Source organism: Eschrichtius robustus, chromosome 1, assembly GCF_028021215.1.
Source record: "Eschrichtius robustus isolate mEscRob2 chromosome 1, mEscRob2.pri, whole genome shotgun sequence".
Lineage (NCBI taxonomy): Eukaryota > Metazoa > Chordata > Mammalia > Artiodactyla > Eschrichtiidae > Eschrichtius > Eschrichtius robustus.
In genome coordinates this window covers 114638308-114666244 of record NC_090824.1, presented here as the reverse complement: position 1 = coordinate 114666244, position 27937 = coordinate 114638308, and the positions used below count along the sequence as shown (strand labels likewise).

Here is a 27937-nt window from a genome sequence, read left to right as displayed (position 1 = left end):
CCGCGACCTTTGAAGGAAAGAAGGAAGTGCTTGGGCGTCGCAGAGCGGGAGAAGCGGGCTAAGGTAGGCGAGGGCGCGGCAGGGGCGGCGGGCCGAAGAGGCGGCGGGCCGGCGGCGGGCCGCAGTGGTGGCCGCCCGCCGGGCGCGGCGGGGCTGCGTGTCGTCATAAGGCGGCGGCCATTTCTGCGGGCAGAGACGGCACGGGCGGGCGCTCGGGGAGCGGGGCGGGCCTGAGGCTGTGCGGCGGGCGGGCGGCCTCGGCCACTCGGTAATTGCTTCTCTTCCCGGTGTCTTGTCCGCAGAGGGAGCAGTATGTCCGCGGAAGTCCCCGAGGCAGCCTCCGCGGAGGAGCAGAAGGTGAGTGTGCCCGCGGAGCGGGCCGGGGAGCCCGCAAGGCCCGGGGCCGTCGCTGCCGGTGGCCGGGCCTGGCGGCGGCCTGGTCCCACCGAGGGCTAAGGGGCGCAGCCGGAGCCAGCCCGGCGCCGGTGCAGAGCCGGTGTGCCGCTCCTCCTCGCCTGGCAAGGCCAGACACTCCGGAACCGGCCGCCGGCAGGAGTTCGGGTAGTTAGCGCCGGCGTGGTGCGAGTTGGAGGTTCTCGGCGTCGTGGCTGAAACGTTCCTTTAGCGCCTGGGTGTGTCGGGGTTTTCTTTAATCACTCAACTGTACACAAGAGCCCGTGACTTGGTCCGTATGCGTGGAGCCTACGTTTTTCCGTGGGCTGCACTTGGCTCATGAACCTTTATTTTTCCCTCGAAGAACTAACTGTCCAACTGCTTGTATTGTCTGCGTGTTCGTAACTCCAAAGGTGGTACCTCGTATTGGGGCGGTGACTTAGACCTGGGTTGGAATTTCAGGTCCAGTCATTGTTAGTCGTGTAACCTTGGTCAGTTACTAAACTCTTCAGGCTTCAGTCTTCTCATCTGTAAAATAAGAATAATAGTCCTTGCTGGATACAGTTGTTGTGAGGCTTAAATGTGGTGGGTAACTTACAGCTTTGGCGCAGCGTGTGCTTCGAAATGTGAGCCAGTGGGATTCGCCTATGGTGCTTGACTAAAACTTGAAAGGTTGGAATTTAAATTTTTTTTTGCCAGCTGACTTGATCACGTTTTTCGTGGAAACATGGGAACATTTTGTAAACTCACTTGTAATACCTTGCTGATGTAGGGAAATAGGCCACGGATCGGTGTGATTCAGATTATGGATATAAAGACTTTATATTTGTCTAGGCTAGTGCTTGCTTCTTCCACCATAATTATTTAAAGAATCAGAGGGCGTTGTCATAAATAGGATTTGGTCTAAAACTTGGATTTTGTAAGGGCTTCTGCTTAAGGTTACAACCATGCTCCTAATCAGGCTGAAAATTTGATTAGTGTTTTAAACCCATTCCATGTGTTCTTTACCATGTTAACTTTCCCTGAATTGGATGGTTCTGTTATGATATTACTTGTAAAGTAACTGGAGAAAAAAGCAATAACAAATAATAGGCCAAGTCACTACATCATTTGAGAATATTCCGATGTAAACTATGTTGGGTATTTTTCACACTTTGCTAAAAATCGAACTTGGGGGCAAAAAAAAAAAGTATATATCATATATATAATTTAAGAATTACAGTCATAATCGTAATATTAAATATTATGTATTTATTGTAAAATATTTATCGTGGTGTTCATTATTGCTTAGGATTTAGGAACCCAGATAAAACAGCAAACTCATGTCTGTGCTGTCTTGTCCTAAACACTAAAATCAACCTCAGTTTTGACTTCTGATGCACAATAATGTGCTATGTAATTTTTCTTTTATGAGATTTGTTAATATGTTTCCAAAGCGTGGAGTGTTGATTTCTGCCTTGTAAATGCTTTCACTTGGGACAGCCTAATATTTATGTCTCTTAACACGTTTAAGGCTATCTTCAATGTTTTCTTTTTGTGTCTACATTAAAATTTTAATTCAGGTCCTTTGATTTTAGGGCTGCTGTGTGAGTTAGTAATATAACGTCCCTTCTTGAATTAAGGTTTGGCTGTAGATGTTAAGTGCCTGTAGCATGGATACCATCCCTAAACATGAGGAAAATGTGCAGAGTCACTTCTGTGTTCCTGTGGGCCAAATCACCTGTTTCTTATATTTGGAAGAATAGTTAGATGACCTAAAAAAATTAGATTATTGTTTTTGTACCCAATTGACCTTTGAATTAAAGCCAAAGTATTCAGCTAAAATACTTTTATAGTTTTATGGTGCGTCAGCCTATTGCCTCTGAAAAACTAAGGTAAAGAGATGAGCCTGGCATGGAGTAAGAGCTAAGTCACTATCTACCTGAGTAGTATGTGCACTCTTGTTAAGAGAAGAAAACTGTGTAGGCCACTATTTTTTATTGCGATACTAATTAAATATTACAAACGTAAAAATAAGTATAAACTCCTATCTCTCTTACACCACTCTAAAACTAAAACAAACTAAATACAAAAACATTCTAAATTATTAATTCACTGTGGCATGGTATTTTGCTGAAACTGAATTTCCAGTGTATTGAGACTATGGTAGCAATTGTTAAAGTGCAGGAGCCTTTTGAGTTTGGCAAGTTAACACTCCCTTAGACCATATGATCCCTCATTTCTCCCTTTTTTAAGAGTAAGCTGTATGGTCGTTTAACTGTAGTCTTAGGTACATCATTTACATTTTAAATTCAGCTCTGTTGTTTTCTCATTATTTGGATAACTGGAGTAGTAAATGAAAGCTCAGACACAGAAGTACCATAGTACTGCTTATATATAAGATGGCAATTCAGAAGCCCTAGGATATGCTTATATTTTTCTTTAGATTATCACCGAAGTGAAAAGTAAACATTATTTTAGCAGAGACTTCATGGATCCATCATCCACTTTGAATAACACTTAGCTGAGACAGGCATGCAGTCTCATCCTGGGGGTGAGAAGAGGCATGTGGAGACTTAAAACACATAGTTCTGTTTTCATCGTGAGCATCTTAAACTCAGGACTCTCCTTTATCTTTTCTCCCATGGCACCTAGGATAGTGCCTGGCATTGTTTTGAAAATGTTGGTTAAATGAATTTTTCTCCAAACTTTTCGGTTGAAACTATTGCCAAAGCACTATATCAATACAAATGACGATTCTAGTACTGCAGTTAAAAAAAGAGAGGGATAGACGATGGTAATATAAAAAACCTTAGCTTAGACGCACTTAAGAAATCTGAATGAAAGTAGAAGGATGTTTATATGTATTTTTTCATATATATGGCTTTTAATTTTTTTTAGAGAAGATCTTAATAGCAGGTTCTCTAGAAAACAGGTTTTCTAGAGATTTTGTTACAAGATTCATGAAATTAAGTTAGTAAGGTGTCTTGGGAAAGGCTAACTCAAGTAGAGCTCTCAACTTAAATATTTTTGTCAGTTTAAAAGGTATGCTTGGTGCTTTTGTGACTGGTGGAAGAGGAAGAGAACTACTGTATAAATTACTTCATTATGTCATCAGTAAAGAGTGGATATAAATTGCTTTCCCATTTTCCCAGTTTTAAAAAAATTGTGGTTAATATTGGCCTTTTCTGGGACTGTTTTGACAGTACTTTTGGTAACCAAAAGGCTTAAGATATATTCAGTTTGGAGCACAACCTGCTCCTCTGGTTTGTTGTGCAACCATTGATTCTTAACAATCTAGAAGTAAACCTCAGAAAAGTTTTAAAATGTCTTTCAAAAAAAAAAAAAAGCTCTTTCATTTGTTGTGTAGTAAATTGCTGAGATAGCAACAGTGTTTAGGCTTGCCCGTTGTTTGTGCAAGACTTTAATACTTAACAACTTCTATTCCTGAACTTATAAGTGTCTACTAAACATGAACTATTCCAAAGATGAGCTGATGGTGAAACTATCACGTGTTTAGAAAGTTTCTTAACTTTTAAAAAACAGTTGGGGTACATTGTATTTGTTCATTCAGTAGACTTTTATTGAACACCAATTAAATGCCAGGCACTGGGCAAGCAGCAAGGACTTAATAGGACTACAGAATTTTTCCACAGAGGTTGATAACAGTATTGGTCCCTTCCTGACACTATACCAAAGGATTTGTTGGCTTTCATTAATCTTATTCATCAATCAGTGCATCAGTGAACGTATTGCTGAACAGATTGAGAATTTACTTAGAGAGGTCAGATTTTTATTTGCTGATGTTGTGTAACTTCCCTGCTGAAGACCAAAAAGTGGTATTAATCATTCAAACTTACTATCAATTCCATGACAGACTACAAAATGATCCTTAATTATTTGAATATATGTATGTTTATATATATATATATATATATATATATATATGTATGCTTTTATACCTTATACTCTTTCTACTTACAGAAAGCTTAGCTAGTCTATTTCAATAGAATGATTCACAAAAATGCAAGTGCCTAACATTAATAAATATTAGGCCCTGTGCTAATTGTAGAGTATACAACGAAGATTATTTTGGGGCATATGTTATTGCCAAGAGAATAACTATCACTTAAAATATTGTTTTTAAGTTTTTGTTTTTTGTGCATCATAAGCATACAATATCCTGTTGCAATATCCTGGATTTCTGCTTTCCTAGTTTGTAGCCTAGAGTAAAAGTTCCAGAATTCTAATGATGCTTTTTCCCCCCCTCCTCCCAAAGCTATTATCAGCATAGAAACCACTTAGCTAAATGAAGTCACTCATATTCCAGCATCTATTTCTAAAAAGTAGTAAAATTTCTGTGTAACACAAAGGCCTCTTGGAGAGTAAAGTTTCAAAACCAGATTTGAATTTTTAAAAATACTTTCTTCTTGGTTAAGCTTGTCATTTCCCGTCTTTGTTGATCCTTTCTATTGTATCTTTGTTTTCTATTTCATTAATTTCTGCTTTTTATTTTCTCCTATTTTCTTTGGGTTCCGTTCTTTGTCTAACTTCTCAAGTTGGATGCATAGCTCATTGAGTTTTAGTTTTCTTTAATATAAGCCCTTAAGGGACACTTGTATCCCACAAATTTGGTATGTGTAGAATTTTTATTATTAGTGAGTTCCAAGTAATGTTTTTTTATTCCTATGATTCCTTTTTTAACCACGAATTATTTAGTAATGTACTTTAATTTCCAGATGGCAGGGATATATACAGTTTGAAATAATTGACTTTTAACCTTCTGAATTACAGTCGTAGATTGTGGCCTGGTTGGAAATGGTTAAGACTTGCTTTACAGCCTAATATTTAGTCAGTTTTTCCATTTGTCCTTGAGAAGAATATGTATTTCCTAATTGTTGGATGCAGAATTAAAATCAAGTACGTTGACTACTTTGTCTTTTTCACCTACCAATATGAGGAAGGTCTGTTGAACTCTCCTATGCTGATAGACTTATCAGTTGCTCCCTATAATTTTGTTGATTTATATTATTTTGAGGCTTTCTTATTAGGGGCATAAACATTAGATCTTCTGTATTCCTAATAAAGCTTTTTGGTCTTTTTTTTTTTTTTTTTTTTTTCCTTTCTTGTCCTCCTCACCCTCCCCCCCCCCTTTTTTTTTCAGTTGACTGATTTTCTTCTTCCATTTTACCCCCGCTATTAGTTTGCAAGTTATATACTTTATTTTGTTATTAAATTGATTCCCCCTGAAATTTTATCAAGCCTCCTCAACTAAACAAAGTGTAAAATTAATATCATAAATCTTTTTCTAAATGAGACAGGAACATAGAACACTTAAACTTTAAAAAACTTGTATATTTTTGTTCTGTCCTTTTTGAACCTCACATATTAAGACATTAGAATTAGGAAAGTGAATATGCCAATTATATTTCAATAAAGCTGGGGAAAAAATGAGAAAAGTGACTTGTTCAGTATACATACATACATACCAATTTCTTTGTTTGCTTTTTCCTTCTTTATCTCAGACCTTTTGAGGGATGTATTTTCATTCTAGCTGGAATAAATGTTCAGGAATTCCTTTGAAGGATGTCCAGAAACGTGCAATCACACCAAATTTTGTGTCCTTCTTTGCATTTTTTAACATGACTGTAGGGATAAATTGCCTTTTTTAAAAAAAATTTCTATTGCAGCTTTTTATTTTAAATCACTGTGAAATGAAGTTCTCACAACATAAGACCTCTCCAAACTCCAAAGTCAGGCATCTGGAGTAGACTCTCAGGTCACTTCTCCCTCTTAGCCCTATGCCCACCCCAGTCACCCAGAATCCTGCCAGGACCATCCTGGAGGTGAGGTGATCTCTTTTTATTTGTAATAGTTCTAGCAAAAGTTATACAACAGTTTATTCCTTTCATTTTAATTGGCAGTTTACATATATACATATTGCTATACGTATTATCTCCTTTCTTTTAAATTACACAAATACTTTCTAGGAACTATTTCAATAAATTGCTTATTTTACCTGATTTTGTCAGTTAATGTCCTGCTCTGGAGAATAGAAATCAATTTGGGTATTTCAGACAGAAAGGGATATGATTTAGGGGATTAGGTTACAAATTATTTGAAAGGATAGAGTAGCAAAAAGGGGAAGATGATGTTTCCAGAGGTGAGGGATTGCAAAAAAACCTTTGACCCTGCAAGAGTGAGCACTATTCTGAGCCCAGCATCCTCTACCCCATCTCAGGTAGCTGCTACAATAGACCCTAATCATGAGCTTGATGCCCTTCTGCAGGAACACACAGGAGCTACTGCTGTCTGCACATTGTGTGGCATCACCAGGAATAAAATGGATTCTTTTTCCCATGCCTTTTAATCTGTTGTAGGTACCATTGGCGGAACCTTATAGGAATTCAGTTGGGGAAATGTGCTTTCAGGCTTCTAACTGTAGTGATTCAGAGGAGTGTTTAGAGAAGGGTAAGTGTGGGCTGAATGCCCATGGACACAGTCCACCACCTGACGTGTTATTAATATTCCACAAGCAAACTGTACTTGCGTCAGATCATTGGTGAACATCCAGGCATTTGAACTTGCTTATCAATAAGCCCTAGAACTGTATACATCTGCAAAAGGTTTAAGAATGTTTCTGTATGATCCATTAAAAGTATTGTACGTGTCTTGATGGTACTGACTACATTTTAAAAATGTAGCTTTGGTCATATTTTCCACCCTTTTGGTGTTAAATGTAGCTGAAATTCTGAATCCAACTGCAAAGTTACACCTAGCAGGGACTTGCCATTGTGCTATGTATTTGGCCAGAAAGTCCAAGAATTGGTTTGTTTTTCTAGGACATATTACAAATTTATTGTAAATCTAAATAATATTTTCAGCTGTAGGTGCTGTTTTGCCCAAAATATTTTTCGATAGTAAACTGTTTCAGTTTAATTAAACTGTTTCATTTAATTGAATATTATATGTAAATATATACATAAATGTGTTCCTTATTAAGAAAATAGGGGAGTGCCAGATAAGATGGCATATTGTGAACAACTTTTTTTCTCTCGTATATAAAATGGGGAAATCTGCAGAAACGCTGGAAACTAGGGAAAGTTGCTACCCCATACTAGAAATTCCAAGGAATCTTTCTTAGATACAGAGAACTGATAATTCAAATCAAACAAAGAAGTGGAGCACTCCCATTTCCCAAGCCTAAGAAAGCTGGATGGTTTTAGTGGAAATGTAGGACTCTGTTAACATCCTTTAATTTGAAGGTGCTGGGACTGAAAGGCTATAATCGGGTTGGAGTCCTTTTCAACCAGTGTCCAAATTTAACGTCAACCAATTTAAAAAACAATTGTATAGTGGAACCCAAGAGTAGGTCCCTCCCAAGTCCACTTATAAATTAACCACTATGGATACCCTGGGGCTGTAGTAGCGAAGGGAAGCCTCTGTGGTGACCCAGCGCACTGTCTTACACTGAACTGGGAACCTTAAATTTATATTACTTCTCCAGCTTATCTGATGAATACAATGTAGTCATATCTTGTATGGGGGTTAGGTTCTAAAGTTAGTAAGGCAAAAAATCACATATAACTGAAATCACCCTTGAAAAACCCAATGAAGTCATGATCACATTAGAGACTGCCCCATCAATTCTCAGTAGGTCAAGTGGTAGTCAGTCACTTTTTTGTCTAGTGTTTGAACAGATGGCTGGGCTGGTTCTTCAGTTGATTGCCAGCTGAGGTAGTTGACTCCTGTTATAGGGGCTGAGTTTTTAAACACTGGAATGAATGATAAACAGTATGTTGGTACACTTACACTCTGAAAGAGACATACTCTGGGATTGAGACTCTCCTGGGAACGCAGGGTTGCATCATACACCTTACACTTGAGCTACCCTTTTTGAATGGAATGACTGGCAGAATCACCGATACTATTTAGAGTCTCTATCTCTGACTGGACACACATATAGTTGAATTTTTTGTACATCGAGTGAATGATGCAACCACTGTAAAAAGAATGAAAATCAAAATATGTAGATGCATGAAACTACAGCATAAGAAGAGAGTAGAACACTTGAAGCAGAAGGAAGCATACACATAAAAGAAGCCCCATAGAAAGGGTATATTTGACAGCAGCAGCAGCTTTATTCTCAAAATCCTCTAAGACTAAAAGTGAGAAGAGGTAACAACACATGAGGAAGCTTTTGAAGATGAAAAAAAATCTTGACAATCTATAAGGTGAATAAAGTTGATTATAAAACGTATGAAAATACTTTTGAGGAAGATATATGCAAAAATTATATGAAGTTGTTTCTTGAGTTCCTAGATCAATAAATGATTACTTGCTGCTGTGTAAGAACAGTAGGCTTGGCATTTATGGATAACAATTCTGCTTTCTGACTATTCATAAATAACCTGGAAGAATCAAGGTATGCAGAGGTGTGTAATTTTGCTGAGCTGGTGTGCAGAAATGAGTCCATTAGCTAAAAAGTGTGCCTTGCCATTGCCCAGCCTCCCCTATCAAGGCAGCTCTGTTTTTCTTGATTCATTCTTTCTTCTGCACTACTTGCCAAGAAGTGGTAAACACTGCTTCCCTATAAAATATTACTCTTGGGGACTTCGCTGTAGTCCAGTGGTTAAGACTCCCTGCTTCCACTGCAGGGGGCACAGGTTCCATCCCTGGTTGGGGAACTAAGATCCCACGTGCCGTGTGGCACAGCCTATATATATATATATATATATGTATATATATATATATATATATATATATATATATATATATATATATATATATGGAAGAAAGTAAGCTATATCAAGACTGGTGTTAAAAGTGAATAGGCTTAAGATATTGATAGTCCTTGGTCAGAAAACATATTTTTGATGCATTAAAGATGGAATCTTTGGCATGAAAACTGTTTGCCATTAAATATGGGTAGAAATTAGGCAATAAAATATACAGATGTAAAGATTGACAGAGATGATGTTTCTCCCCTTTAAAAATAACAAGGTCTTCTGCATTATTCAAGGAAAATATGGTAAGTAAGCTGCTGTTAATTTCTATTAAAGATTCTCAGAGCTTTCAATTAAATATGATTTTGAATAAACAGGAGGTCAAAAAGCTCTTTTTTATTTTAACAGTATTAAGATGGTTCTCTAAATATGGGCAAAGAGCTGATGAGTTCCATAGAAGGTGACTAACTATAAATGTATTATACATGACTGGAAAGTAATGGCAAGCAAGACTTCAGAGCTGAGCTATCTTGATATTTTTATCCAGTGTGTGGGGTGTTATACATGCATCACAGCTATAATAGAGCTATCACATGGATCATTTGAAAAACAAGACAGAGATGTTTTAAAAGCCTCTGTGCTTGATTTCTTAGTCTATTGCTGCATTATTTGGTATTTGACAACTGAAGTCAGAATCCAGATATTTAAAAGGTGGAATTATCTAAAATAACTGTATTGTAATAGAGAAGTAATTTATTTAAAATTATTTCAGGAAATGGAAGACAAAGTGACTAGTCCAGAGAAAGCTGAAGAAGCAAAATTAAAAGCAAGGTATCCTCATCTGGGACAAAAGCCTGGAGGTTCAGATTTTTTAAGGAAACGATTGCAGAAAGGGGTAAGTTCTCATGTGTAAATCTTCAAATGTTTAAGTCCTGTGAACTCAGTGTGCCGAAAGAGATTGTGAAATGGGTGTCTGTGTTTATAGCTCTTTACCACCAGATGTGTGTGCATTGATAAGTATATATGTTGGCTATAGTTATATGTGGATTATTTTCTCAAATAAACCAAATTTCAAGGGAATATTTTTTTCAGCTTTATTGAGTTATAACTGACGTAAAATATTATGTAACTTTAAGGTGTACAGTGTGATGATTTGATACATGTACATATTGCTAAATGCTTACCATAATAAGGTTAGCTAACACATCTTTTACCTCACATAATTACCATTTTCTTCTTGTTATGGTGAGAACATTAAAGCTTGACTCTCATAGCAACTTCCAAATTTACAATCCAATATTGTTAACTGTAGTTAACACCATGTTGTCCATTTATTAGATCCCTGGAACTTACGCATCTTACAATTGAAAGTTTGCACGCATTCACTAGCATCTCCCCATTTCCCCCACCACTCAGCCCCTGGCAACCACTGTTCTACTCTGTTTTCTGTGCGTTTGATGATTTTAGATTCCACATATAAGTGATGTCATACACTAATTGTCTTTCTACCAAAAGAATATTTTAACATTAATTTTAGTTTAACACATTACTTTTAAAAGTGGCAAAATATAGAATGGTGTTTTTATATAGCATGAAAGAATGACATTCACAGCTTTGAAATAATAGAATGACAAAGAAGGATTATACCAAAACATAAAAATAAAATCCTTGTTCCATGAAAAGTAATATGGTGGGGAAATTATTATAAAAATGTTAGTTAATATTTGTAATACATAAAATGGTTTTTCAAATACACAAGAAAAACATTAAGGTGCCCTAGATAAAGGATTTTAGCAGAGGAAATATTGTTATTAAACACAGAAAAAAATGTTTATCCAGGATAGAAATGAATGAAGTATAAATTAGAACAATTATTTCTTTGCAGCTTTAACTATAATAAAAAGCAGCATCACTATTCAACAGCAGAGATATAGTAAGTAAATTGTGATAAGTCAACAAAGTAGAACATTATGTGGTCATTTAAAAAGCAAAGACCATAATGTAGGGGATAAATAGAAAAAAGCATCATTGAGAAACATGTTCTACATTCTGTGTAAAATGTATCCGTACCAAGTCTCATTTTGAAATCATCCCATCAGATGTGGTTTTAGTATGAAATTATGTAATTTTCTTTGATTATTATTATTTGGATTTGGGATTTGACTGATTATTAGTGTTTAGGAAACTTTTTTTCCTTTGCTAATCTTCAGTATAACTTATGCTAACAGCCTTTCTTCCAGCATTTGGGCTTTGACTTTGTCATTTTTCTCTAGCTTCAACGATTTATGACTTTTTAAGTATCTTCAAGTTAGAATTTATATACATTGTATCTTGGCGTTGGTGTTATAGATGTAAATAGTTGTCAATAAGAAAATCCCACTTGAATCAAGAAATTTATATAGAATTTGAGAAGGGAGCTCTTCAGTGATTCAATATTTTACCAAAATGTCAGTGAATAAGCACTTTTATATTAGGGAAATAAAGTGTTATATTCAACTATATAATTTCTTACTATGTTAAAAGAGTTTTGTTTTTTAAAAAATGTCTGGATCACAGGGTTTTAGTTTTCCTCTGTCGTAATAGCAAACTGGCAAGTTATCTTAGTATCTTTAAACAGTTTCTTGTTTATTTGAGAGGGTTGGTTAGATATCATTTATTTTAGGTCCCTTTCTGTTTTATTGTACTCGTTAATGTTATTTATTCGGATACCTAATTTTAGGCTTTTAACAATATGACGTGTGAGGGATATCAAGCAGCAGTCTGGCCCATGTTTTTTCATATTTGTGGAGTTTGTGAAGTCCCAAGAAAACTGAGGATCCAGTTTTAAGAAACATGGCCTTAAAATTAAATATTTTCACTTTGGTGATCCAGTAGTGTCAGTGCAATTATAAATATGGATGTAAGTGTGGCCCTTAAATTGAAGTGGGAAAAGGCTCTTATAAGAGTGTCATCTAGATGGTACAGAATATGTTAATTTTTAAAATTTTCACTTACACAAAATTTAAAAATTGTTAAAGACAAGTAATATTGCCTTCTTGAACTGTATCTTTTCCAATATGAGAAACATTGATCTAGTTCATTCCTCTACCTAGAGCAGTTATAATTATTAAGCATTGAGTTTAGTTTTTCTCTCACCACACTAAATAAATTTAATTCCTTTTCCTCAAGCAAAGTAGCCTAATCTACAGTTAAGTGTGATCCCCTTGTGATGAACCTTTGGTTACTATAAAATAGGTAACATTAGAAACAGACTTTATTACATTGGGGGAAATCTGCCTAAAATTTGCACTATGTGTTAAAGTTCTCATTTTGTGCTTTTGACTCTAAGAAATTTGGCAGTCTGCTTTCTCTTTTAGAGGCTCCTAAACTTCAGAAGTAACTCTCTAATATAATATAGTACATCAGAAGTTCTGAGGTTTTTTTTCACTACACTTATTTTGAAACATGCAGAAATGAAGCTGCAGCAAGTCTTAGAAAGGCCTGGTCCAAGTGACACATGAAAAGCAATTTCTAACTTTAGACTCTGGCCTAAGGCCAGATGCTTATAAAAGAATAGTCACTGGAGGGAGGCAGCCGGTGAGACCTTTTTTTTCAGGCCATTCAGCAATCTTAAACTAAGCTGTGAGTTCCTAGCTCCTTCATTTACCACTTGAGTTACCTCTGAAGTCTCAAAGAGAATATTTATATATCCCCCCTTCATCCTTTGTCCAAGCCCTCATCTCGTATCTGGATTATTCCTTCTTGTCTATGCTATAGGCAAAGGTTAGGTTCCCCTCCTTTGAGTAACCATAGCACCTCATGTATTTAAAACAGTGTAACAGTGGATTTATTTGGCTGTTGTCCATCTTTATATCTCTCTTCATGATTCACACAGTGCCTCGTGTAGTATTGCAGGCACTCAGTAAAGGTGGGCTAAACATGATAGGTGAAAGTCAGAACCCAGGCAAATTCATCTGTTTTTACCTCGGAACAGACTAACTCATGTAGATTATCTATATTAAGGTTGATCTTTAGCTCCACAGTTTCTATTTCAGTGATAAATGGTGTGGTTGTTACCGCATCCATCTCTCCAACTAAAAAGAGCGATTGTTGTACTTAGTGTCTTAGGTGAAAAATGGTGGTATAGGATAGGGATGTGTATTTTAAGTGATAATTAATTTCTAATGAGTTCATTTTGTCTATTACCCTAGCATTTATATTTTAACCTTAATTTTTATGTTAGTGAACTGCTCTAATTCAAATAGATGGTTTAAATCTTTACAGAAAAGTTCATCTTAGATGACAGAGTACCAGCAACTATAAATAATAGTTTTAATAATTGTAAGCTTGATTGGAGGTGGGTGACATCCCAAATGCAAGTTGGTGGATTGTGTGTTTTTATTTTCAAAATCATTTAAACAAGAAATTCATGCTGGTTTTTCCATTAGTAAGTGAAAGGCTTGTGTCCCACTCTTTAAGTCCAGGGCTATTAGCTCCCAGATAGATTGATATGGAAGTTGATATCAATATTGAGGGTTCCATACTGGAACTAGAATGATATAAGTAAGCCTGAAGAAGGGGTTCTTGCCTGACTTCTCAGCTGTTGACTTGTGATAGAACTCACTATAGAGTCATAGCTATTTCGTGTAGTTGATGTTTTTGTTTAAAAACTTATAGGTTTATTTTATTTTGACGGTACAGGGTCACATCTAGATCTTAAACCAGTGTAATTGCATATGAAAGCTTTTTAAACTCTAGTCTGAATTTTTTTTTTCTTGTAGCAAAAATATTTTGATTCTGGGGATTACAACATGGCTAAAGCAAAAATGAAGAACAAGCAACTTCCTACTGCAGCTCCGGATAAGACAGAGGTCACTGGTGACCACATTCCCACTCCACAGGACCTTCCTCAACGGAAACCATCTCTTGTTACTAGCAAGCTGGCTGGCTGATTAAAAGAGCTGAACTGCATGAATCTTCTAATTCCCATTATTTCTCCTTAATATGTTACTTCTCCACTTTTTATTTCCTTTCACTCACTAAGTCATTTGAGAGTTATGGCTTTGCAGGTAGTGGTAGTGTGTGTGTAAGGGAATATACATGTGTAGAGTTTTGATTAGTTTAACAGTGCACTGATGAAAAGAACATGTTAGAGCAATGTAAAGTAATCTACTTGAAAATAATTGTATATATTACCTAACTCCTAGTGTAGGGCTGGTTCCAACAAGTAACAAGCAAGTTTTACAGTTTTGGCTTTCTTTAATTCATCTTAATTATAGCTTTGTATGTTACTCTTATTTAATGTAACCTCTATTGTATTGATTTCTTGTGTATTTTCCTTTTGGATTTTGTAAAACAGAAGTTTAAGACCACAAGTTAGAAGAAAGGTCACATATTTCAAACACAAATAGATGGGGCTTCAAAAGATTTGTATCCTGTGCTTGAACTTGAATGGCCTTAAATCTGTTTCAGCTTTAACAATAGAATTTTACTTGGGCAATATTTGCCCATTCTGGTGTAACTTATGTGACTCTAGTGCTTAACAGCTGCTGTTGAAGCTAGTATTCTTATTCAGTTCTGTAGTGTTAGAATACCTTTTGTTGTTGAAGATGTGAATGAAGTGTGCATGTGCATCGACTGTTGAGTTCACTTTTGTGCCATTTTTGTAAATACAGTAGTTTTGCACAACCTCTCACAACTGTCTGTATTAATTTCACATATTAAAGAGTAGATGATGTGCCAACCAGAAGCACAAGAGTTCCTACACAAAACCCTATGTGTCATTAGAGCTTCTGCATAGTAAGAGTAGTTTACAGTCTTGGGGTTATAGAATACCAAACTGAAATCTTTGCTCAGTCTGCCATAGACTTAAGCTTTTTCATTTGTTCCTCATATCCATGACATTCAGTGGCCTTGTGCAAATATGATATGTTGCTTAGGCATATCTTTTGTCCTATGCAGAACATTTCATTTTGACTTTTATGAAAATTACAATTCATGTAATTTATATAAACTTTTTTAATGTAGAAACTTTTTACTTCCACAGTCAATTTTGGGGACACTAGAATAAAATACTTTGCCTCCTGTGGCCCCTCCCTTCTTTTTTTCTTGCTTCTTTGACTCAAATTGTGTTGGGCTGTGCCGTGCAGTCTCTTCAGAAACATAGGTGTCTGTATCTTTACTCTTGAAATTTGCTCTGTTGAATGCTGTATATTCTAACACAATAATGATATTTTCCTTATAATTTCTCAGTTGTTAATTAACCACTCTTAATCCTGTATTGTTAAGAATTGACAATTGTTTAAATAAAAGGAAATTTATAATGAAACAAATATTTGAGAAGATTGGCCCAGGAACCTAGTCAGGATGAGCTGAATTTTAAGTAATTATAATGAGCTAGGTGAATTAGGCTTGTGACAATTAGAGGAATTTACATGATAGGTGGAACATATTCATAATAAATACTTAGATATTTTGTTTCTATAGATGTCACTTTAATAAAATATAATACTTGTGGTTTATCTAGTTAGTAAGAACTTTAATTAACAGACTTCACTGGGACAAATTTACTGGTCTTTTAGGAGCTCTTCCCATGATGCTGAGGATATGTAGCCTGAGATGATAGTATATTTTTCTTCATCTTTGACTTGTGCAGGGCCTCCCCCTCTTTTGGATCCAGGCATCTTTTCTGGAACTTGGCTCCATTTGTATACCTGCTTTCCTATGACCCCAAATCACCATAGATGGTGCCTTGAGCATAGTACCTGCACTTAAAGGCTGCCTAGCTCTCTGAGGAAAACTTGCTGATTATCTTACTGCTTCACCCACCCCAAAAGGCAGAAAACAACAAAATCGATAATGTGCTAATTTGTTATTATAAGGATTAGTTATATATAAATAGATTTGTAATGGGAGTAAGTAAGTTGTTCCAAAGTATGTATAATCATTGTAGGATTATTTAAGGATTACAAAATACCCCAAAGTAGAATATCTAGTGGTTTTGTTTTGTTCTGTTTTTATGACTGTTCGCAAGCTAGCACCATCAAATTCACACACACATCAGAGATTAATCTGAAAGATCAGACCACGTTACTGATTACGGTAGGACTCCTGTTAATGGTTTGCGACAAGTGATGTAATCTCTGCCTGAGTTTTCATTTGTAAAATACAATACTAATATTAACCTACCTCGAAACTTGTTGAGGATCTGTGAAATACTGAGTAAGTGCCCAAAATAAAATACTGTTGATTGTCTTTTTATTAAAAGTAAATTTCCTCATTAAACCAACCTGCCTTCTGTAAAGTCACAGTGATAGAAATCTCAGGATTTTCCATCAGAAAAGACCTGTCATTTAGGACTTGTAGGTATAATTGCTTAGCCTCCATTATTGGTGCTTGGGATAGAGGTTTTACATTCTTCTGTTTTTGTTCTGCTTCAAAGCTCAGTTTATTGAAGACATATTTGCAGGCTGTTTCACCATTGCTTGAATGAAGATTTTTGACCAAGATGAACATTTCTGTGGTTTCAGAATTGTGGTTTGAGAAATGGCCAATTTTAATCATTGTCCTTCTTATTATAAATGAACGTTGGAGTAAACAAGTTGGAGATAAATACTTCATGAAAACTAGCTAATGTCTGAACTCAATTACCTGTTTATGTCCAGGAGCTCCTATTTGATAATACAGTTCTGAGAAACATTTCATTTTTAAAGGCTACATCTGACTAAAACAATTATAGTTATTGGCATGTTGGGATAGTAAGGACTGTTGGATTGTTTTGATGAACTGAAAGGAGCATTTTTGCAGTCTATTTACAAGTTATTCAATATTCCTTTGCTGCTCACCTAAAAATAAGTCTTAACTATTCATCAAGCCCTCTACTTGTTACTTCACTTGGAATTTGTTGCTGTTTTTACTTGATGTGACAAAACTATACCTCTGAATGTTTATTGATACTTTTTACTAAATCAGACATGTATTCTTTCTCAATCCAAATTAGTGAAGTTTTATCAGGGCTGAAATATCTCTACTTGAATTGTGCTCTAAACTTGGTGTTTGGTGATCCAGGGGCAGGTATCCAATAGGAAGAGCATGTCTGAGTGGCAACTTAAGCAGTTTGTGTGGTGGCCTTTTTACATTCCCCAACATTCAGACACATGTCTTCCATTTTTCATTTTCCTTTTTCACCTCATTTTACTTCACTTCTCCCCCCTCCCATCCCTGCTTATTTCTTAAGCCTCCTGATGGCATCTATTAAATGGTATTTAGGACTGATGAATGAACAATGCTTCAATACCCTTCCCAATATAACACAATTAAGGACCCATTTAAAATTTTCTAAAGCACTGTTTTCATCTGGATAATGACAAGTTTGAGCCACCGTCCCAACTCTGCAATTCAGCATGCAGTGCCAGTGTTCCCCCATATCCCTTCTCCCCCTGACATCACACCACACCTTGTAAAATTGGGATCAAAGAAGTCTCATTCTGGGATTGTTAATCTAAGGATAAAAACACTGATTTTAATACTGTTTTACTAGTTTCTGCCTTTTAAAGTAGGTAGGCCTATGGGTTTTATTCTGGAAATCACTGATGGTCATGACAGCCATTAATTATGTTTGTAATATGTTATTTATCAACTAAACGGCATTTGAAAAAAATCTAATTTCTTTAATATACCCTCAAATCTGTTACTGCATCTTTTATTTGTGATGCAGTAGGACACTTGCCTGTATGAAAAGGGCCAAGAGTAAATGCCTTTTTTGTTGAACATGTCTATAGAGTTGGCAGTTAATGCTGATATTTGTCAAATAGCCCTTCCAAAATTATACTTGTGAAATACACAAAAATAAATTGATCTACTTAATTTCTATTGATTTGATTTGCAGTTTTTGTCTCATTTAAGTGTTATATTGTTTTTCAGTATATTTTCTGAAGTTGATCCCTTTAGATTTCAGCTACTACGATATGCAGAAAGAATTTGACTGTTGTAGTCTTAAATTTTGTTTTAATTTAAATAATGTTCGTTTATGAGATCCTAGCAGCCTAACTTAATATTTGTAAAGACTTTTGTAATTTAGGTAACATGAAATGTTTGCAGATTGTGAGTCTTTTCCATCTCAGGTATAAAACACTCTAGTACAATACTGTCAGAAATAGAAAGATGGATGAGACATTCTGAGAAATTTTATATATATACAGTTGACCCTTGAACAATATGGGGGGTTAGGGGTGCCAACCCTGGACGCAGTTGAAAATTTGTGTATAACTTACAGTCTGCCCCCCTTATCCGTGGTTCTGCATCCACGGATTCAACCAATCACAGATCGTGTAATATTGTAGTGTGCATTTAGTGAAAAATTCCACCTATAAGTGGTCCCACACAATTCAAACCCGTGTTGTTTAAGGGTCAACTGTATGTGTGTGTGCGCATATAGATAGATTAGATAGATAAGGTAGATAGATGGATAGATAGATAAAATTCAATGCAAGGTAGAAGTATTACATTCCTTAAGAGAAATAGAAATAAAAATGAAGTTCCAGGAAGTCTAGAGGAATGCATTATTAAATTTAGGGGATAAATGGGATGAGTGGTAAGTTAGGGAAATTTTAGAGGTAGTTTTGAGAGATGGGTTGCTGTAGGCATTGGTGGAGGGAAAGGGAGGAAGAAGCATTTTAGGTGGAGGGCTGTTATTTTCAAATAGGCAAGGAGTTGGGAAAATGTGGCTCTGTATAAGGAAGTTTGGTTGGAGATCAGGGCATGCGAAGGAACTTGATTTTCCTGCATAACACTGTCCTTTCCTCCAGCCTTCAACTCAGTAAATACACCTCTGTGCACTTGCCCACTTGAGTACTCGAGCCAACGTTAGAAGTTATCCTTTATTCCTCAGAGGCTGTGACCAACACCCACCAAAATACACTGAATTTGTCCATTTCTCTTCCCTGCTGGCACCATACCCAAAGCCACTATTTCTTACCTGGACAACTGCTATAGTTCTAACAAACACATAACTTTCTACTCCTGCTCCCTTGTGCGTGCTGCAATCCCACCCACTGCCCCATCCCATTTCCGTTCTGAAATCATACATCCAAGATCCTTTTGCCCCTGCTGAACATGTTTCTTTTCCATTAAACGCTTTCCCTGTTTCGTAGTTTGGCTAGCTCTTTTTCATTCTGATCTCGGATCAAATTTAACTTCCTTAGACGAAGTCTTAATTCGTTATTGCATCCCTAGCACCTAGAAACAGCTTACACATGCTCAAATGCTTGTTGAATGAATAAAGTGAAATGGAATTGGAATATTGGGTTGGAAATTAAGTGAGGAACCAGATTAAGGTTATGGATGCAGAGAGATGAAGATTCTCCATCTCAGTCACGTCTAACCTTTCCTTCGCTGCAGTAGGCCTTTATACTCTTGTTTCTCTGCATGAGGAGAAATGTCAAAGAGCTTTGCTCTCATAAACTTCACACCACTGAAACTGGTGCGCCTGATTTTCCACGGCAAGGATGTATTAAATGTTCACTGCTTCTCTACTCTTGCTTGTGATCACAACCTTGCAAACATTCTGCATCTGGTTTCTGAGGCTCTTTATTGCCCCATTACCAATAACTTGGGCTGATTAGTGTCTTGTAGACTCTCACTTTCCTGCAACTATACAAGCTAACATTCCTAATGACTTTGTCTATAGATGTAAGGTGACAGTTGCTTTGAGTTACTGCAAAAATGATCACTATAGAGCAGCCATATTTTTAGGATAAAGATCAGAAGCAGACACACCAGTGGGCAGCTTTCTGTCACGCCACACTTAACAAGTTACAGAACACAAACCTTTCACTTCTTCAGTAGAATATCCTGGGTATATTCTGTTACAATATTGCCAGCTGTTTGCAGTCTGTTCACATTCCCATGGGAGATTGGTTCTACAGAAGCAAAGGGAGGAAAAATTTCAATAAGAGGATGGTCGTCTACAGAGTAGAGTGCAACAGAATGAGGAAGAATGGGACCTGAGAAAAGGCCACTGGAAATTGGTATCACTGATCATTTGGAGAGAGCAGTTTCAGTAGAGGTGTGCATGGGCCTGGGACAGAGGGACAGAAAAGGAACAATAAGTGATGAAAGGTGAGTTAGTGGAGAGGATGTGATTTTTTGAGAATTTCTGAGGTACATAAAAGAAGATACAGTCTTTGGCTTTGCTTTTAAATGTAGGAAAGATTTGAGTTTGGTTATAGGTAGGCAAAACAAAAGCATGGGAGAAAAACCAAAGACACAGAAGAGGCAAGAGGGCAAGAGCTGGGGTTGAGAGCATGCGTGAGGAGATTAGCCTTGGCATGTCTTCCAAACAGGATGAGTGACTAGAGTGCAGGTGGGGGAAAGGGATACCAGAGGAGAGTGGTCACTGAATGACCTTAGTCCTACCTGTAAGAGAGGGGGGTTGAGGTCATTTTCCTGGAGGGTAGGAAGAGCAGAGGGTAGAGCTTTGAGACCCAGGGACTCTTTATAGCTTTGTAAAAGCATGTATGTACTTAACAGATCCAGAAAGGATCTAGAAATTTAAAAGTGGTTTCGTTGGGATCATTGTTTGAATTCACAACTTTTTTTTATATTTAAATTTAAATTTTTTTAAGGAGAACTGAATGGAGCAAATGCCTTCTGTGGGGAGTCAATCATTGGGGTAAAAATGTGGAAAAGAATGGTAGAACCAAAACCTGGTTCTAAATTAAATTATTAGATTTCTTTTCCTGCTCCTCTTCACTTTTTTAAAAGGTAAAAGTATACTTGTAATGATTCTGAAGTCAAGTAGTATAGAAGGACATAGTGAAAAGCTAAGAATCGCAAAATATGCCTCTACCACCAAGTTTAGCTCCTCTACCACTGGAGACATTCAAGCTGTTTTGTGTTTCTTCTGGTAGTTGCCTCCATGCCTCTCAATAGTATGTTTATACCACTGTTTCTTAATTTCTTAATTTTAGACATAAATTAATAGTTTTCAAGACTGATAAATGAGGATTAAGCTTACATTTCCCACCTCCCCTCCCTCCCACCCTCTTTCTAGGATCATATCACTACTTTTGATTCCTCTATAGGCTTCCTTTACAATGTCTAATAATATATTTTCACCATTATTTCTTATCTCATTGGCTGTCAACAGTATTTCTTGTCTCTCTAGTGTGTAAGATGACAATATTAACGCCACTATCCTTCCTTTTGACTCTCCTCCCTTCTCTTGGCCTTTGTCATCTGTGTTCTTACCTTATTAAGGTTGATAACACTTGCATTCTATTTTATACTCATTATTAATAGTCCTCTTAGCTTTACAGGTTGATATAGTTCACTGCAGATCACAGTGTATACTATGATTTCATTTTTTAAAATAGCTTTTTGTTTTTCTTGGTGTTTCTAATTATTTTTTCCCTTCATCCTTTTGGCCTCTATCATAACCACAATTATTTTAATGTCTCCCATCACATCAAGTATTCTATAGAGTCATCCTTTTACTCCAGAAAACTCCCCTGTAGGCAGGTCTCCTTGCTTCAGTCTGAACTTGTTGATTTCTTATCCTAATGCACAGTTGTCATCTTGGGACTTAGCTGCTCTCCTGAACTGGATCCATTATTTTCTAGGTTGCATATATGGCAACCATTGCCTTTTGCCAGTGTCTTATGTCAGATTCCCCAGAAGTGGGAACTTCCCTAGCAGTGGAAGTTCTTTATTTTTAAAAAATTTCATGGATAGTTTTATATGTCATGAACATCTTTCTCCAGTCTGTGGCTTGCTTTGTTTTAGTTTGTGATATCTATTGATACACTCCTAGTTATATTTTAGAGCTTAATTCAAACATACCTTTGTGAAAACTGAATATTCCCCTCCCCTACATCATGTTAATTGTTCCATTTTCTGAGACACAATAACCATTTCCCTATAACACTGTTTTAGTACTTAATCACAGTACATTCTAATTGACTTCATTTATCCTCTCTTACAGGAAAATTATCTTATTTTGCTCCAGCACTTAGCCTAGTGCCTGGCCGTTTTAAGTGCCCAATAACTATTTTCTGAAAGAAACTATACCCTTGGGATGTAGCCATTCCCATTCACCACATTCATCCCATATACCACTCTATGATGGTCAGGGTTCTTAATCACAAATTCATAGCTGGCTCATTTAGGCGAAAATGGATTCACTGAAAGATATCAGGTCACTTACAAAATTGTTAGAAAGGCTGGAGAAACAGTCTTGATGTAAATCTAGGGACAACCCCGGAAACATGCTACAGCAATGGCCCAATATGGATGCTGCTGCTTCTCCCACTGCTGCCACCAACCACTGAAAGCCAGGAGCCCGACTTTGATGTGACCACTGTTGTCCCACAAACTTGGCTACCTCTGCTACTGCCTTCACTGGCAAATGGAAGTTCTGGGCAGAGCCTGTTTCTCCATATTTCTCACTTCTGTAACCTAAGTCTTGTGCAGATGACTCTGATCTTTGTGGCTTAGGTCATATGACTGCATCCAAGCTGCAAAAGAGGAGGGGACTTTGCAACTATCAGGAGGCAGGACTAGTGCAGAAAATTCCCCCAAATAGAGAAAAGATGACAGACAAGCACAAATATGATAGATGCCATTATACCTTCCAGTGTGCTTCTTCAATACAACATTGCAATGCTGTCTACTTGAGGGTGCAAGAACTTCAGAGAGTTTATGATTTCCTTACACAGTTTGATTTGACATGCCTGGAAGCATTAAAAGAGGATCTTAAACTATACAGCCAGGTAGTATACCCTGGGGTGATACACCCTGAACCGCTTCATCAGCAAACTCAGCATTGCTCAACAGTCCTAGGAGGTAGGTACTAGCTGGAGGGTGAGAAAACAGAGTGGTTACCACCTTACACAAGGCACAAAGAAACTGTGAGGGGAAGAATTCAAACCTCGTAGATCTCAATCCAGTGCCTTTTCTGGTGTACTGCTGATAGCTGCACAGGTTTTCTCTTTTTTAAAGAAAGGGTGGTATCCAAAAGCATGAAAGAGATTTACTTTCAGAATTGGAAGGTACAGAGCATTATGCAGGACTCTGTAGCTATTACCTCTGGCATCTCTGAGGAGACTGTGGGCAGTGAGCAAGGGGAGGAGAGGCCTGAGTTCCAGGGGGTGAGGACTGGCCCCAAGTGTCCTCCTCATCAATGATCTTCCTTCAAATACACACTCAGGATACACGCACTACCAAGGGGGCCAGCCTTGAGAGATAGTTTTGATAAAAACCATCCCAGAGTCCCATGACTGGCACTGGCACCACTTAGAGTTCAGAGAAATAAGGAAAGATGAGCACACTAAGAGGTTGGGATGAAAAAATGAAGATCAGCTAAGCTGGAATGAAAGTGTGGGTGGGGAAGAGGTAGAGGGGGAAGACGGCATCGGGGTGGGGTGGAAAGATCACATTCTTGTGCTTGAAGTGCAAGGATAACAGCGATTAGATAGAGAAAGAGGGCCGGGGCACAAGGTTACGAAGGCGCGGGCCTAGGATAGAAGGAGGCTCTAGGGCCGCCCCCTGGGGGCATCTTGTTACCAGGTGCACTTAAATTTCTGTAGCTTAAAGCAGGTCCCTACGCTCTGGCTTCACGAAACGACCCTATGGCAGATGCCGAGGTGTTCAGGGTGACCTTAGGGACTCTTTCTCTCAGATCCTCCGTCCTCGCTCACTCCCAGACTTGTACTGCTTAATAAGGCTCTTCTGGAATTCTAGGTTATTCCGTGGCCTTCCAAGAAGCCTCTCCCCATATCCTTTCCCTACAAATGTTTGGAAGCACAGGAAAAGCAGCCTGCAGACTCCCATTTACCTGGACACCCTGAGTGACACCGCTATCGCTGCCCCTCTCGGGGGCTGGGCTATTCTGCACGGTCCAGGGCTCGCTTGGGGTCTGGGGCATCCCGGGGGCGGTGTGCGGCCAGCGGGTGTCCTGGGGCGGGCTTCTGGGCCTCGGCAGCGCGGGAGGAGGCAGCGGCGACGCTGGCTGACAGGCTGATGATGCCCGGTGCCCGCAGCCGATGGGAGGCAGCGTGAGCCCGAGAGAATCCGGAGCAGCTGCGGTGGCAGCGCTGGAGCGCAGCCTCCTCCCGCTCCCACAATGCACAGGGCGAGGGCGGCGGCGGCGGCGGCGGCGGCGGCGGCGGCGGCGGCGGCGGCGGCGGCGGCGGCGGCGGCGGCGGCGGCGGCGGCGGCGGCGGCGGCGGCGGCGGCGGCGGCGGCGGCGGCAGCATCACCGGCCGTCGGGGTGGCAGCGGCGGCGACCCCGAGGACCCCGGGCACGCCGAGCACGCGACACTGCTCGCGGCGAGCCCGGGAGTGATGGCGAGGCCCCCGCTGGCCGCCCGCGGCTGAGGCGCCCCACCCCGCCCCGCCCGGAGCGGCCCGCCCCGCTCCGCTCGGCCCTGCCCTGCTCCCTGCCGGCTGCAGCCCCGGCGTTTCCTAATCGGCGCGGGCAGCCGCCCAGGAGAGGTGCGGCCTCCGCACAGGCGGGGGGCGTCGGCGCCGCGGGGCCCGCCATGGCCGCGTCCGAGCTCTACACAAAGGTAAGGCGCCCCGTGAGCCGCGCCTTGGGGAGGGGGCCGCGCGGCACGGCGCCGCCAGCTGTCAGGCCGGGGAGGGGCCGGGGCGCGGGGACCCAGTGCGGCCCCTCCGGCACCACCCCCTTTCCGAGCATTTCGAAATCCTCCTCCCTGCCCGCCGGTCGCCCGCAGAGGCGCCTTCCTTGTTCGGGCGTTGATGGTTGAGGCGGCGGAGGGAGGCCTGCCTCGGGGTGCCTCTCTGGCCCCTGCCACCTTTCTTGGCCTGGGCGGGTTTCTAAGTGGAAAGCGGGTCTGTGTGGCTTTAGTAGGGCGAGCCTGGGCCAGGATTGCTCAGCCCTCTGTCTTGCTTTAGGAAAAATCCTGGCTGGTGGGAGATCCTAGATCTGACAGATTAGATGGTCGGTCCCTCCCCTAGGGACACGCGCTTAAAATAACGTCTGGTGTTGGTATGCGGTGCCACTTCTATCGCCAGCCAACCTTTCTGTGAGATATGGAATCTTGCAAACGGTCGCCAGTCGATTTTCACCTTTAGTTGCCCGGTTTCAGATTGCTACTCTGGGGTGGAGAGCCCCTGGGGAAGATGCAGCCGAATAAATGCGAGCTGATTCACTGGGATGGTCGGTACTCATTTGTCGCTGGGAGTTTGCAATCTGCGTGTAATCCCTTAGAGCCTTGTTAGGCTCCATGTCTTCACCATCCTCTGGGGTGAGCCTTTTCCTTCTGGGTTTAGTTTAAGGGAAGTGGCAGCCTTTCCTTCTTATACTGACACCAGTATTCTCTGGGGCTGGTAATCTCTGAATGGCATGTTTTGGAGAACTGTTCCTTCAAGACAGTGTGTGGTGCCCTTTGTGACTGTGTGTAGTCATGGCATTTTATACTCTCACTCCTGTGTAGGTAGATGTTTTGCCAGCTATTAATTACCTCTAATTCCAGTTAACAGAATTACCTTAACTTTTCGAGTTTGCATCTATAGCCAAGTCTACATTTATGGTCTCATAATCACTGCTTCCAAATATGACCCAAGTAAGCCCAGGGCTCAAGTTGCAGCATGTTATAGAAGGAAGAGGTCTGGACCCGCCATCAAGAGACCTGGATTCTAGCCCTTGATTCTAGCCGGGGCCTTTTCACTTACTGTGTGACCTTGGGCAAATCACTTAACCTCTCTGTGCTTTAGTTTCCTCATCTGTAAATGGAGTTAATTATACCTGCCCTACATCTCTTACAAGGCTGTTGTCGTGAGGATCAAACAATAATACATGGAAATGCTTTTCATAACCTGTGAATTTCTCTACAAATATGAGGTATATTTCTTCAACCATGAAATGAGTTTGCATGAAACATTTCCTGGGACCTCTCTCTTTCCAGCTGCAGATTTGAGGACTACACAATTGAAACTTCTCTCTAAACCTGATAATTCTTTAGGCATTGTAGATCTCTAATGTACGATTGAATGCAATTGGAAATTGATCCAAAGTTACTTTATAAACAAACATTTATATAAAGCTAACTATGTGCCAGGTACTGTTTTAACTGCTTTACAAATATTAACTCATTTAATCCTCATAATAAACGTATGAGGTGGGTACTAAGAAATATCAGAGTCATTTTCACAAGAAGAGATATGGTCTGTAAATATTCCTTAGTTACTTTGTATAGACCCCATTCTTCACTGCCTGAGGAGTCCATCCTTCAGCTGCCTAATTGTAGGCTGCTTAACTAGACACTGGTTGGATAATACGTTGCTCTTGGATTTTGGATCTTCTTTTTTCTCCCAAAATAATTGGCAAGAAAAAAATTTAAAAGATCCTGTGATTTTTAAAATTGTTAAGGTTTTGGGCTTTGGTCACAATCACAATCTGTTTTAAAATTCATACTCTACTCATTGTAAAGACAAACTGGTTTAGGCATCAGTAGGGAGGTTGAGCTTAAGTTGCCTTCTCCTAAATACGTTTATACCTAAGAATAATCTGGTTACTTGGTTTGTTTGTTGGCTCATTCTTTTTGTGAATGGACCTTAACTTAATGGCGGACAAAAATATTTATTGAGCACCTCCTGGGTGCCAGGTACTCTGCTTAATGTTGAGAGGTTCTAACATAAACAAGACACAGTCCTTTCCCTCGAGCTTACAGCCTGCTTCTTATATTCTTGGCCCACTTTGAATCTTCAAGGGCATAAATAACCTGCTGTTACCTCGGCAGCAGGCAGACAGCTGGTATGGTATTTCTTTGTAGAAGTTAGGGAACAGGTTGGGACATGAGAAGGTTGGAATGATTCTAGAGATAAAAGCTTGGGTAGTGATTATTAGAGGGATAGGGAAATCATTAGAGGTAATATAAATGGATATTAAACACAAGGATTAGACTTCCCTGGTGGTGCAGTCGTTAAGAATCCGTCTGCCAATGCAAGGGACACAGGTTTGAGCCCTGGTCTGGGAAGATCCCACATGGTGGAGCAAGTAAGCCCGTGCACCACAACTACTGAGCCCACGTGCCACAACTATTGAGCCCACGTGCTACAACTACTGAAGCCCGTGCACCTAGAGCCCATGCTCCGCAACAAGAGAAGCCACCGCAATGAGAAGCCCGCGCATCGCGATGAAGAGTAGCCCCTGCTCGCCACAACTAGAGAAAGCCCGCATGCAGCAACGAAGACCCAGCGCAGCCAAAAATAAAATAAATAAATAAATAAAAATTTAAAAAAATTGTATATAAACACAAGGATTTTCCCCTTGCAGAGGATTATAGGGAAGGAAGTTCTGGGGGTAGACTACAAGGAAAGATATAATAGTGCCGTGCCATAATTATGGTATTCAACATAGTGGTTAAATTTGACAAGTGCCCTTTTTAAAAATGTCGTTCAGAGCTTAAAGGCAGATTTTGATGTGTGATAGAAGTCAGCTCCTATTACAGTGAAAGACAAAAGACCATTCAGTTTATTCTTTTTAGCTAAAATGATAATGGTTTTGTCACAGCAATTCAGCAGGGCTTCCTTTTTGTAAATTTTTGCAGCAGTATAAACATTTTAAAGGCAATAGCCTGGTTCCTAGGATATAACATTTCTGGAAACTAACATTTTGGTTAAAACATGTTTGTTGATTGTTAAAATAACAGCTTTATTGAGATATAATTTACATAATGTACAATTCACCAATTTAAAATGTACAGTTCAAAGGTTTTTAGTATAATCACAGAGTTGTGCGTTGATTTATTTTTAGATCCACCTGACTTGTTCCTGAAAGAATTGAAGGTGGCTGTGACATCTTATTGTTTCTGATTTTGAAAATATTTGCTGGTCTT

The 27937-nt window shown here is 39.2% G+C and overlaps 3 protein-coding genes across 9 annotated transcripts in view; 2 read left to right on the top strand and 1 right to left on the bottom strand.

Moving 5' to 3' along the window:
- Positions 1–17952, top strand: ARPP19 (cAMP regulated phosphoprotein 19). 2 transcript variants are annotated; one of them, XM_068551760.1, is made up of 4 exons: positions 1–63; positions 303–357; positions 9871–9993; positions 13859–17952. In XM_068551760.1, exons 2-4 carry the CDS (start codon positions 313–315, stop codon positions 14027–14029), a joined length of 339 nt encoding a protein of 112 aa, XP_068407861.1. In that variant the 5' UTR covers positions 1–63; positions 303–312; the 3' UTR covers positions 14030–17952. The 2 variants fall into 2 exon arrangements, with proteins under 2 accessions (XP_068407861.1, XP_068407855.1); XM_068551754.1 differs by lacking the exon at positions 1–63 and having other exon boundaries at positions 193–357.
- On the bottom strand, positions 8102–24331 carry LOC137762543 (uncharacterized). Its single transcript, XM_068540631.1, has 4 exons — positions 24222–24331; positions 23911–24190; positions 19905–19996; positions 8102–8147 (listed from the first exon to the last, which is right to left on the bottom strand). The coding sequence occupies exons 1-3, from the start codon at positions 24329–24331 to the stop codon at positions 19973–19975; spliced, it is 414 nt and encodes a 137-aa protein (XP_068396732.1). The 3' UTR covers positions 8102–8147; positions 19905–19972.
- Positions 24332–24492: 161 nt separating this feature from the next.
- MYO5A (myosin VA) overlaps positions 24493–27937 on the top strand; it is a 197362-nt gene continuing 193917 nt past the window's right edge. For all 6 annotated transcript variants that reach the window (XM_068551749.1, XM_068551728.1, XM_068551750.1 and 3 more), the window contains exon 1: positions 24493–24643. In XM_068551749.1, the coding sequence (XP_068407850.1) occupies positions 24617–24643 (27 nt within the window). In that variant the 5' untranslated portion in view covers positions 24493–24616. The remainder of the gene's footprint in view (positions 24644–27937) is intronic.